General features: G+C 47.4%; 1 protein-coding gene across 10 annotated transcripts in view; it reads right to left on the bottom strand.

The window, feature by feature from the left end:
- Window positions 1–12,377, bottom strand: part of ZFYVE16 (zinc finger FYVE-type containing 16) — a 75,294-nt gene that overhangs the window by 43,852 nt on the left and 19,065 nt on the right. For all 10 annotated transcript variants that reach the window (XM_056539218.1, XM_056539165.1, XM_056539226.1 and 7 more), the window contains 4 exons: window positions 9,853–10,004; window positions 936–1,182; window positions 377–499; window positions 109–264 (listed from right to left, as the gene is read on the bottom strand). In XM_056539218.1, coding sequence (XP_056395193.1) covers window positions 109–264; window positions 377–499; window positions 936–1,182; window positions 9,853–10,004 — 678 coding nt within the window. The remainder of the gene's footprint in view (window positions 1–108; window positions 265–376; window positions 500–935; window positions 1,183–9,852; window positions 10,005–12,377) is intronic.

Here is a 12,377-nt window from a genome sequence, read left to right as displayed (position 1 = left end):
ATTGAGAACAAGCATTCCTAGGAACACTCATTTACCGGATAACTGACCGGTGTAAAAGAACCGTAACAGACCAGAGTAGCAGATCCAAAAGCTGTAGTCACACTGTACCTTTCTGTGCATCCTTGTAGATGTTTAACATTAGTTTAAATACATCCTTTGGAACAGTGTCTTCATTTGGCAAGCAATTCAATATTACTACAATCTCTGCTTGACCCAAGCTATGTAATCCATTAGTTGCGAAAAACCAGCATTTTTCAGAAGCATCTGAAGGGAATACAAAATAATTGTGTTAAGTATAATTTTATGTGTTTAACAGGCAAATAAAAAAGCATTTGACGTTATCTGTACATTTAATACAGACTGTGATTTTACTTACAAGTTACTAACTTGACATTAACAAGCAAATTAGCGTTTAGGATAAATGTGATTGGATTAGTGCCATCTTCTTCCAAAAGCAACATGACTCCTGCGTGAGTCGGTCTGTCTTCCACCACAGCATCTGAATGACATAAAATGTAGAAACGTTTAATAGTCTTAAAACATATAGGAGCATATGTGACAAGCCTAAATAACAATCTAAACCAGTGTTTCCCCAACCAGAGTGCCTCCAGCTGTTGCAAAACTACAACTCCCATCATGCCCGGACAGTCAAAGGCTGTCCGGGCATGCTGGGAGTTGTAGTTATGCAACAGCTGGATGCACCCTGTTTGGGAAACACTGATCTAAACCATTAGCAGCATACTATTGAACATAGCCCAAATGCATTGGTATGACTTGCACTACTGTGTCCGATTGTTTTTAATGGTTGCGAAAAACAGAGCACAATGAACATTAGGGGAAAAAAATACAAATTACATCTTTATTACTGTCCCTGAAAAATATACAGACTCTACATCTATCTACCAGCATTAGGTGCTAAATTGCATTGAATCTACCTTCACTTCCTCCAATAGTCATTAACAGTGGCGGCAGACCCATTTCGTCATCTGGAATAAGACATAGTTCTCGGCTCACAGATTTCTCAATGCAGCAAAGCATTGTATAGTCTGATGCAGAAGACACTTTGAAGGTACTAGTTGTTTCTTCAGCTGCGGATACTTGTGCTTTGGACACTTCATGTAGGATCGCTGGTTTTTCTGTGTTATCAGACTGCTTTGGCTGGTCCTGAAAAGATCCAATGGCCTGTGGAAAGAAAATTAACATTTACAGATTTGACCATTATTAAATACATTATTTCCAACTCAATGTCAGTAACAAAAAGTGCAACTAAACAATACATATACACACAAAAAAATAAAAAGTTTACTGGACTGAGTATATTAAGGCATACCTTTCATATCACTGAAATACTGAAATTAATAATGCTTATATTCTTTATGTGTCTAGCTTCTGTTTTTGGCTCACAAATCCCTCTGTTCTGCTGTTCACTTATTCTGACACCCATTGCTCAGAAAGGGGCATGTTCTAAGCAAGTAATGAGCTTGCCCTCACCTTGCATTCACTTCCTCCCTGAGTCTGCTGTGATGGATCTCTTCATCCAATCATTGCAGGCTGCTCTGTAAGCCCCTCCTTCATGCTGCTGTCTGAGGGAGCATGACTGTCAGGAGTAAGCACAGAGGAGTGCTAAACTCACCCTAAGAAAGTGGATTTTTTTCCCTACATGTACTTCAACTGGGACCAAATAATGCTGCAGCCAGACAAGATTATAAGGGAAAATTTATCAAATCCGGTACAGATTGCTTCTTTATTTTTAAAAGCCCTCTGAAAAATAAATGAAGCAACTTTTCCTCTGCACAGGTTTTGATAAATCTCCCCCTATGTTTTGGAGGGTATGGGGACCCTAGTAGTTCTTTTTTCTTTTTTTTTCTTTTTTATAAGCCATGATTTCTTCAAAAAGGAACTCAAATTCTTTTCATGAAGTGTATTAAAAAGGGAAATGTTTTGCCAAAATGTACAATCTATAAAACTTTTTTGATTCTGACGACTACTACTTCTACTGCTACTACTACTACTACTACTGCTACTGCTACTGCTACTGCTACTGCTACTGCTACTGCTACTGCTACTGCTACTACTACTACTACTACTACTACTACTGCTACTGCTCCCTATTCGGGATCAAAACGCGTTGCTAATAAAACCTTTTCTTAACATTTGGGGACCAGCGCCTTCATTCAGTAGAACCTATTTTCAAAAATTCCGATATTCCAATCTCACAGGTGGACACTGGACCTCTGTTCTAATGACCCAAGGAGGCATACACAGGTCCCCAAAAATCAGACACTCGTGACCTGTCCTGTGGATAAAATGCAATCTTAGGATGATCCCTTTTAAAGGGGTACTCCGCCACTAGACATTTTATCCCTATCCAAAGGATAGGGGATAAGATGTCTGATCGTGGGGGTCCCGCCGTGATCTCAGCTGCGGCACCCTAGACATCCGGTGCACAGAGCGAACTTCGCTCCATGTCGGGATGACTGGCGTCATGATCACGCCCGCTCCCTCAATGCAAGTCTATGGGAGGGGGCGTGACGGTCACCACGCCCCCTCCCATAGACTTGCATTGAGGGGGTGTGGCTGTGATGTCTCGAGTCTCCAACGCTGCATCCGATGCTCTAAACGAACGCTGGGTGCAGCAGGGAGGGGATAGGGTATAAGATGTCTAGGGGGAGAGGGAGGGGTTGCGGGGAGTGGGCTGAGCCCCACCTCCTGTGCGCGATTCACTGAATTAAGCAGAGAATTGTCTGGGGGACATATCACAGGACATTTAAGTAAGTGACCCCTGGTTGCACTCCTATTCACCCACACTATAACCCAGTGTATTGGGTTTAGTGTGGATGAACAGGCTGACAGGTTTCCTTTAATACAAACCTTTATTACTAACTTCCAGAGGAAGAACATCTGCACTGGTCGTGTGAAAGACACATTAATAAACGGCTTGTTACAGATACAGTGGCGTCATTAGAGCTGTGTTCTGAGCATGGATGAATACACTTTGTTGAAAAAAGATTTTTGTTTACTTACCGTAAAATCTCTTTCTCGGAGGATCCATTGGGGGACACAGACTGTGGGTGTATGCTGCTATCTCTAGGAGGTGTGACACTATGGTAATAAAAAAAAGTCGGCTTCTCCTAGCAGGATATACCCGCCTTCAGGCCCTGAGCTAATCAGTTTAAGCTCCAGAGCAATAGGAGGAGACCAACAGGTCAAGAAAAAAACCAAACTGTCCAAGAACCAGAAGAAAAAAAACATAACCGAACACACCCTCGGACAGAGAACCAATAGAAACCCCAAAAAGGGCAAGGAGCTGTGTCCCCCAATGGATCCTCCGAGAAAGAGATTTTATGGTAAGTAAACAAAAATCTCCTTTTCTCTATCGGCTCCATTGGGGGACACAGACCGTGGGACGTACCAAAGCCGTCCCTTGGGTGGGCAGATAAGCAGTCAGGCAGACGGCCGATCCACTGCCGCCTGCAACACTTTACGACCCAGACTAGCATCAGCCGATGCGAAGGTATGAACTCGGTAGAACATCAAGAAAGTGTGCAAAGACGACCAGGTAGCTGCGAGGCCAAGGCCCTATTCTGGAGAGCAAAGGATGGCCCAACAGAACGGGTAGAATGAGCCACAACGCTGAAAGGAGGAATCTTCCCCTTACAGCGATAGGCTTCCGAAATGGCTGACCGAATCCACCGAGAAATGGTGGCCTTGGAAGCAGGTTGTCCCTTACGACGACCTTCCGTAAGGACGAAAAAGGAATCACACTGACGAAACAAAGAATTGATGGAGAGATAAGACCGAACAGCCCGAACTACATCCAGCTTGTGTAGTAAGCGCTCCTTAGGATGAGAAGGAGCAGGACGGGAGGACGATGTCCTTATTGAGATGAAAGGCCGAAACCACCTTAGGCAAAAAGGAAGGGTCTGGCCGGAAAACAACCTTGTCCTGGTGGATCACCAGAAACGGAGAACGGCAGGAGAGAGCTGCCAATTCTGACACCCTCCGGATGGAGGTGATAGCAACAAGAAACCCCACTTTCCAAGAAAGAAGGCGGAGAGACACCTCTCTAAGGGGCTCAAAGGGTTCACCCTGGGAGGGCACTCAGAACCGAATTCAAGTCCCAAGGGGGAGAGGGTGACCGATAAGGAGGAATAGCATGCGCCACTCCTTGAAGGAAGGTCCGGACATGAGAATTAGAAGCCAGAGGCCGCTGGAAGAGAATAGCAAGGGCCGAAACCTGACCTTTAAGTGAACTGAGAGACAACCCCAGTTCCAACCCCGACTGCAAAAAGGAGAGAAGACGGGGAACCGAGAAGGTTACTGGGGACAAGTCCTGAGCTTCACACCAACGAAAATAAGACCGCCAAATACGGTGGTAAATTCTTGCGGAGGAGGGCTTACGAGCCCTGAGCATGGTGTGAATGACTTGGGAAGAGAACCCGTGGGCCCTCAAAACCGCGGCCTCAACCGCCACGCCGTCAAATGCAGCGACTGTAAATTGTGGTGGCAAAGAGGACCCTGAGAGAGCAGTTCCGGACGGAGCGGAAGGCGCAGTGGGGCGTCATCCAGGAACCTGACTACGTCGGCGTACCACGACCTTCGGGGCCAATCTGGAGTTACCAGAATGGCGGGGACGTCCTCTGTTTTGAGCTTCCTCAGCACCCTAGAAAGGAGCCGAAAGGGAGGGAACAGATAGGGTAGGGTAAACCCTGCCCAAGGAATCACTAGGGCGTCCACGACCAGAGCCTGAGGGTCCCGGGACTTGGACACAAAAGGAAGGATCTTCCGGTTGTGCCGGGATGCGAAGAGGTCCACGTCCGGAATGCCCCAGCGGTCGCAGAGTTGAGCTAAGACCTCTGGTTGTAGAGACCACTCGCCGGGGTCGGGTGAGGACCGACTGAGGAAGTCCGCTTCCCAGTTGAGCACTCCCGGAATGTGAATCGCCAAAATGGCCGGAACCTTGCTTTCCGCCCAGGTGAGAATCTTGGTCACCTCAGCCATGGCTGCCGAGCTGCGAGTGCCACCCTGTCGATTTATGTACGCCACGGCCGTGGCGTTGTCCGACTGGACGCGGACAGGACGGGACTGAAGACGGACTCCCAATGAAGAAGACAAAGAAGAATCGCCCGTAATTCCAATAAGTCTCGGGGAGACCAGAGTCCCTGAACCGTCCAATCCCTGAACACGCCGCCCCAGCCCGACAGGCTGGCATCCGTTGTAACTACCTGCCAATGAAGGGGAAGAAATGACCGCCCTTGGAGAAGAAGGGGGGGAGCGGAGCCACCAGAGCAGAGACTGACTGACCCTGCGAGGGAGAACAATCTGACGATCAAGGGACAGAGGAGACCTGTTCCATCGAGAGAGAATCGCCAGTTGAAGGGGGCGGTAATGAAACTGGGCAAAGGGTACGGCCTCCATAATTGCCACCATCCGACCCAGGACTTCCATACAAGTGCGGATGGGGACTGAGACCTGGGTCCGAAGGGAGCGGACCCCCAACAGAAGCGGCCGACGTTTGTCCGGCAGGAGGCAAATCCGGGCAGAGGCCAAGTCGAATCGAAGTCCCAAGAAGGTTAGAGACTGGGTAGGACGGAGGACTGACTTGTCCCGGTTGACCATCCACCAGAAGCGATCCAGAGTGTGGAGAGTGACGTCCAGATTCTCCAGAGTCTGGGCTCTGGTTGGAGCCTTGATGAGAAGGTCGTCCAGGTAGGGTATCACCGAGATTCCCCTTGACCGTAACAGGCCCATCACTGGCGCAAGGATCTTTGTAAAGACCCGAGGAGCCGTGGCTAGACCAAAGGGGAGGGCTATGAATTGAAAATGCCCCTCCGGAACCGCAAAGCGGAGGTACCGATGATGGCCTGGAAATATTGGCACATGGAGGTAGGCATCCTTGATATCCACCGATGAAAGGAACTCCCCTTGTTCCAGGGACGCCACCACCGAACGGAGAGATTCCATTCGGAAGTGGCAGATAAGAAGAGGACGGTTGAGACGCTTGAGGTCTAGGATTGGTTGCACAGAACCGTCCTTCTTGGGAACCACGAAAAGATTGGAATAGAAACCCAGAAACCGTTCCCCTGGAAGAACGGGAACGATAACCCCCTGGAGAAGCAGAGACTGGAGAGCCACTCGAAATTGCTTCGCCAGAGAAGGAGACCAGGGCACCCGGGATCGAAAAAAGCGATTTCGAATTCGATTCGGTAACCGTTGTACACCACGTCCCTGACCCAAGAGTCCTGAATGTGTGAGGTCTAGATGTCTCGAAAACGTAAGAGACGACCTCCTACCCGAGAAAAAAAAAAAACGCAGGTGTGGGCCTCACTTCATGCAGAAGTGGGTTTGCGGTTGCCTGATTTGGGCGCAAAACGGCCGGACCGGTTGGAGTCCGACTTCCAAGACGGAGCCTTCTTGTCCCGCGAGGGTGCCTGCCCGGACCCTTTGCTGGAGCCAGAGGTCCGAAAGGCCCGAAAGGAAAAGGACTTCCTTTGGGAAGTAGGGCGAGCCTTATTTTGAGGCAACAAGGAACTCTTACCTCCCGTTGCCTCATAGATAATCTCATCAAGGCGTTTGCCAAAAAGACGGCCACCCGTAAAAGGGAGCTCAGCGAGAGACCTTTTGGAAGCGGCATCCGCATTCCAAGCTTTAAGCCACATCAAGCTGCGGAGAGCCGCTAGGTGACTCACAGCAAAGGCTGACTGCATGGAAGCTGCGCACAGGAAGTCCCCAGCTTTAGAGCATCGGAGAGCCAGAGCAGATAGATCCTCTGGGGGGGGATCCCGCTAAGATATCCTGATGAAGCTTTTGGCACCACTCCGACAGGGCCTTTGACACCCATGTCGAGGCGAAGATGGGAAGAAGAGAATAGCCAGCTGCTCCAGACGCAAACTTCGCTAAGGATTCTACCTTCTTGTCCGTGGGATCCTTGAAGGCAGCGGCATCTGCCAGAGGCAGTGTAGTCGCCTTAGAGATCTGGGAGATTAGTGGATCCACTGAGGGAGGGGAAACCACCTTAGTGACAAAGTCCTTGTCAAATGGATAACGTTCTTGAATAGTCTTGATTCCCGGGAACCTCTTGTCTGGATGTTTCCATGCAGATTCCAGAATGTCGTCAAAGTGAGCGTGAGAGCTGAAACTTTGAGGTGCTGGCTTAGCACGATGAAAGGATACTCCTGGAGTGACATCCGAAGATCCTGGGTCCTCTAAGTGAAAGGTGTCTCTTATTGCTGCCACCAATGAGTTCACCGTTTCAATTGAGTCCGAGCGGTCCTCTGAGTCAGATGCCGGCTCGGAAGCCTCGTCCACCAGTTCACCAGGAGAATGTGAACAAGTAGAGGCAGTCCTGGAGGGGGGGGCGACCCTGACCGGGTACGCGGCTCTGGCGTGGCAGAGCGGCGACTCCGAGAACGTCCTCTGGAGGAGCGACGTTTGTGCCCAGATGACAGTGGGGGGGGGCGGGACCCACGAGGGGAACGCTCACGTCTATCTGAAGACTCAATGTAAGAGTCAGACGAGGCACCCCTAGTACGCTTGTGAGAGCGTGAAGTATGGAGACGAGGAGCGGGCCCTCTCAGAGGCCCTGCGCAGGGAAGACACCTTCAAGGCGGACACCACTTCCCAGGAGGCCTCAGCCACCGAATGGGAGACTTGGGTCAAGTCAGCCATATACTGGGTCAGGGAAGAAACCCAGGCTGGTGGAGCGGCTGAACCCACCGGAACCGAAAGGGCATCAGGGGGTACCAGGGGTTCTGGGGGAGCAGTGGAGCAGGCAGGGCAAGTGGGCTCGGTAGAGCCAAGCATCTTGCTACTACAGTGCTTACAAACAAAATAAGTCACTGACGTTCAAGGTTTCTGTTTAGAGGGAGGAACAGCTCTGGGTACGGACATTATGAGAAAAAAGACAGGAACTTTCTCACCCTAGTCTGTGTCCCCTGGCAGCTGCAGTGAGGAGAACGGCTCTGTGCAGCTAGTGTGAGAAACAGGCCAGCCAATAGTAGAGGAGGGCGTGCCTGAAGCAGACGCACTAACTAATTGGCCCCCTTCTGACTGAAAATCACGCCCACGGCGCTGATTGGAGGCTACTTCGCGCCTCTGAAGAGCTCCAACAGCCCTGTGGGCGGAGCTAAAGACAGGCCGAAAACAAGCTGTAATGGCGCCCCGCTCCTTGTCCTGAGCACACATGTCAGCCGCATATGCGCTCAGGGGAACAGAGAGAGACTGCCTGAGAAAGTGAAAGTAAGCCAGCACAGAGAGCGCCCGGCCCGTACCAGCGCCGCGGCTGTCAGCCTTATATAAGGCGCTAGAGAAAGCAAAAGTAAGCCGGCGCGGAGAAGGCCCGCCCCGTACCAGCGCCGCGGCTGTCAGGCGCTGCGGTAGTAGTCACAGTAACCCCACACACACACACACACACACACACAGTGAAAACATAGAGTACATGCCCCCTCAGATGCCACTGCTCCCCCAAAATAAAAGTCCAGCCCCAGTATAAGCCAGCCCCATAACCTGAAAAGGTGGGCCAAAAACAGGGGGTCTCCAGAGGTTGCAAGTCCGCACCTAAGGAGAAAAGGGGGGGGGGGGGGGGGAAGTACTTACCTCGGTCAGAAGAACTTACCTAATGGAGTCTTCAGTGAAGTCTTCAGTCAGCTTTTGTCACCTGCATCACGCCTGGCTGTTATGCGCGAGCGAGGCGAGCAGGGAAATAGGGGGACCCGGACCCATGAGGTACCAACCCAGGCGCTGACCGTTGGCGAGGGGGGGGGGGGGGTGAACAGCGCATATAGGCAATGTCTGTGCCCCCTTACTCGCAATGGGGAAACAGGGAACCGGAGTCCCTGAGTCCCCACCTGAAAACAGAAAAGAAAAAGGAATTTAAAAAAACTAACACGTCCCTATACTAGGAAAACAAAAAATCAGAAGACCTGGTCTGGAGAATTCCAGACCATGTCCACCTCCTTCAGACACTAAGCTTAAACTGATTAGCTCAGGGCCTGAAGGCGGGTATATCCTGTAGGGAGGAGCCGACTTTTTTTATTACCATAGTGTCACACCTCCTAGAGACAGCAGCATACACCCACGGTCTGTGTCCTCCAATGGAGCCGATAGAGAAATTTAAGTTCTGTTTATTTGGATGTAAAAGATGGGTTCTTGAGAGTCTGGTCCCAAAAGGCTTTTGCACCCACCTAAATAAGTCCTATACTAAGCCGTTCGATAAGTATTAAGACATGACCACGATAAGTATTAAGACATGACCAGGACAGACTTTCATGCTCTGCAAGACAACAATGAAGGTGTTCATAATGAATGACTGCAAACTGACTAGAAAACCCTCACCCCCCCCCCTCCCATAGACTTGCATTGAGGGGCGGAGTGTACCATCACACGGGTGCGGAGTCGTGACGTCACGATCTTCCGTGTTGGTGGTCGAGATGGACTCAGCCTGAGGACCTCCAGCGGTTCCGGAAGCCGCTACATGTGGGTGCTGCATGGTAGATCCAGAGGGTCCCCAGCAGCGGGACCCTGGCGATCTGACATCTTATCCCCTATCCTTTGGATAGGAGATAAGATGTCTAGGGGGGGGCGGAGTACCCCTTTAAGAGGTTAAATACCGTGGAGAAAAAAAATCGTAGGGAATTAAAACCCAAAGAAACCTACACTCCACTCTTAGTAAATAAGGGCCATTGAGTTATATATATATATATATATATATATAGATAGATAGATAGATAGATAGATAGATAAGGAGTGCAATAGCAAAAAAAAAAATTTTATGACAGTGCCCACTTAAGGACCAGCTTATGGATCCTGTTGAGCACAATAGTAAATTACATTTATTATTCCAAAAAATCTCACCATGGCAGCATCTGGTGAAATTGGAGATACTGGACTAGAGTCTTGAGGAGTCTTCCTGCCAACAGCAGCAAGTTTACTAGTGTCTGCAACTTCTCCATTAGGTAACAAGCCATCGGCAAACCATACTCTCTTCTGTTCCTTTGGGTTCATTCCTGGAGACATGATGGAACACTGTGAAAACCATGTACAAATCACATACTCTATTAGTTCATCATTAGAGCTATTGCATCGAAATGCAATAGCTCAAAACATACTGTCAAACTATTCAACAGAAGATCACTCATGCTTACTAAAATGATGACAAACATACTTGTTTTATACCTCTTTTCTTTTTTACAAATATTCGAGTTACTATAAGATCTATATGAAGATATACTCCGCACAGTGAAAATACTGCAGAGACTGCTTGAATTTAAGCTGTATGAAATGTCCCCAGCTCATGTGACAGGAACCGCGCCTGTTTACAATAAACCTGGATCAGGATTAGGTCTGGGGTAGTCAGTGAGATCTGCTTGTAGCCGGTTAGTACCGTAAGTGGATAAATAATTACATACCCAGAACAACATAACCAAGGTTGTCATAAACCAGTGTGCCTCAAGCTGTTGCAAAACTACAACTCCCAACATACCCAGAAAGTCAAAGGCTGTCCGGGCATGTTGGGAGTTGTAGTTTTGCAACAACTGGAGGCACCCTGGTCGGGAATAACTGTCCTAAAATGTGACTAAAAAGCACAACACAGCTCTAAAACAAAGAAAACATTATACTATGATATAAGAAAAACACTTGGGTCACTTTCCTTTAAAGGGGTACTTCGGTGGAAAACTATTTTTTTTTAAATCAACTGGTGCCAGAACGTTATACAGATTTGAAAATTACTTCTATTAAAAATCTATACCCTTCCAGTATGTTTTAGCAGCTATATGCTACAGAGGAAATTCTTTTCTTTTTGAATTTCTTTTTTCTCTCTTCTCCACAGTGCTCTCTGCTGACACCTCTGTCCGTGTCAGGAACTGTCCAGAGAAGGAGAAAATCCTCATATCAAACCTATGCTGGTCTGGACAGTTCCTGACACAGACAGAGGTGTCAGCAGAGAGCACTGTGGAGAAGAGAGAAAAAAGAAATACAAAAAGAAAAGAATTTCAGCTGTAGCATACAGCTGCTAAAAAGTACTGGAAGGGTAAAGATTTTTTAATAGAAGACATTTACAAATCTGTTAACCTTTCTTGCACCAGTTGATGTAAAAAAAATAAAAATAAAAAATAAATAAATGTTTTCCACTGGAGTACCCCTTTAAAAGAGGACCTGTCAACTCTTCTGACATCTCTATCTTATTAAATGCTTAGTAAATCGCCATGAAGTAATACATTCTGGAGCATCTTTTCTAACAGCTCAGTGTTTTGCTATTCTTCTGTTTTTTTCTCTTGTAAATGTAGGAACAAATTGATGCTGAGGGGATCTTGCCATTCTCCTTCTCTGAAGGGTGTACACGGTCTGACACTTTCCAAACAATTCTCACAGTATCTGTAGGAAGCCCTATGAAGAAGGAGAATGGCAGCTCCTAAAAGTTGGTCTATACAATTCTGGGAGGAATAAGAACGGGGTGGGTCCACATGGGAAACAACCTGCGTGTGTTTTCATTGCAGTGCTTTTTTCTGTGCTGTAAAGTTCCTATTGATTCAATGAACACAGTGAACGACATGTCCGTTGTTTTCTCTGTGGTTCTTTGTCTCACACTGAAGTCATTGTAAGGCTGCATTCACACCATGTTTTTGCAATACAGTTCCCGTATCAGGTTTTTGTTGAAAAACGGATTCCTCAAAACGGAATAAACTGTATCAAAACGTGCGTACAAATTTTAACCTGTTTGAAAAATGATGTCCAGTTGCATTCATTTTTTAAAGAAAAAAACTTATCAGTTTTTAACTTTTCACTCACATTATGAATAAAGTTTTGCTTGTTTGATTGAAATTCCAAGAAAAAAAAATGTGCAAAGTCAAAAACCGTATGGAACCGTATGCACATACGGTTCTCTACGGTTCCCATCGACTCCCATGTTAAAAAAAAAAACGTATACGGTTTCAATACGGTTTTTCACCTGGACCAAAAACCGTGGTAGGCTACGGTTTTGGGCCTGGAAGGAAAAAAAAAAAGGACAAAACTGTATAAGACGCAAAATGGATGCAGCCGGATGCATCGTTTGGTATACAGATTTCAATGCATATGGTTTTCAATATGGTTCCCTATGGTTTTCAAATTGAAAACGTATACGGGAACTGTATTGCAAAAACGTGGTGTGAATGCACCTTAATTACAAATTACATACAAATTTTGGTTTATATGCTGACCAGATAATAATAATAATTCCCAGCTATTCAAAGTAAACTAAGAAAGGGAAGTGCCTAAAAACTAAGTTTATTGGTATATGTTAAAATGTCACCCAAATGTAGAAATGTGAATCCCAAGAAAGGGAGGGTAAGTACCCTAGTGCAGCCTAAAATATACAGCAGCCAGATGCTATATCCTCT

Source organism: Hyla sarda, chromosome 1, assembly GCF_029499605.1.
Source record: "Hyla sarda isolate aHylSar1 chromosome 1, aHylSar1.hap1, whole genome shotgun sequence".
NCBI lineage: Eukaryota > Metazoa > Chordata > Amphibia > Anura > Hylidae > Hyla > Hyla sarda.
The sequence above is the reverse complement of the archived record's forward strand: the minus strand, read 5'-3'. Positions and strand labels throughout refer to the sequence as shown.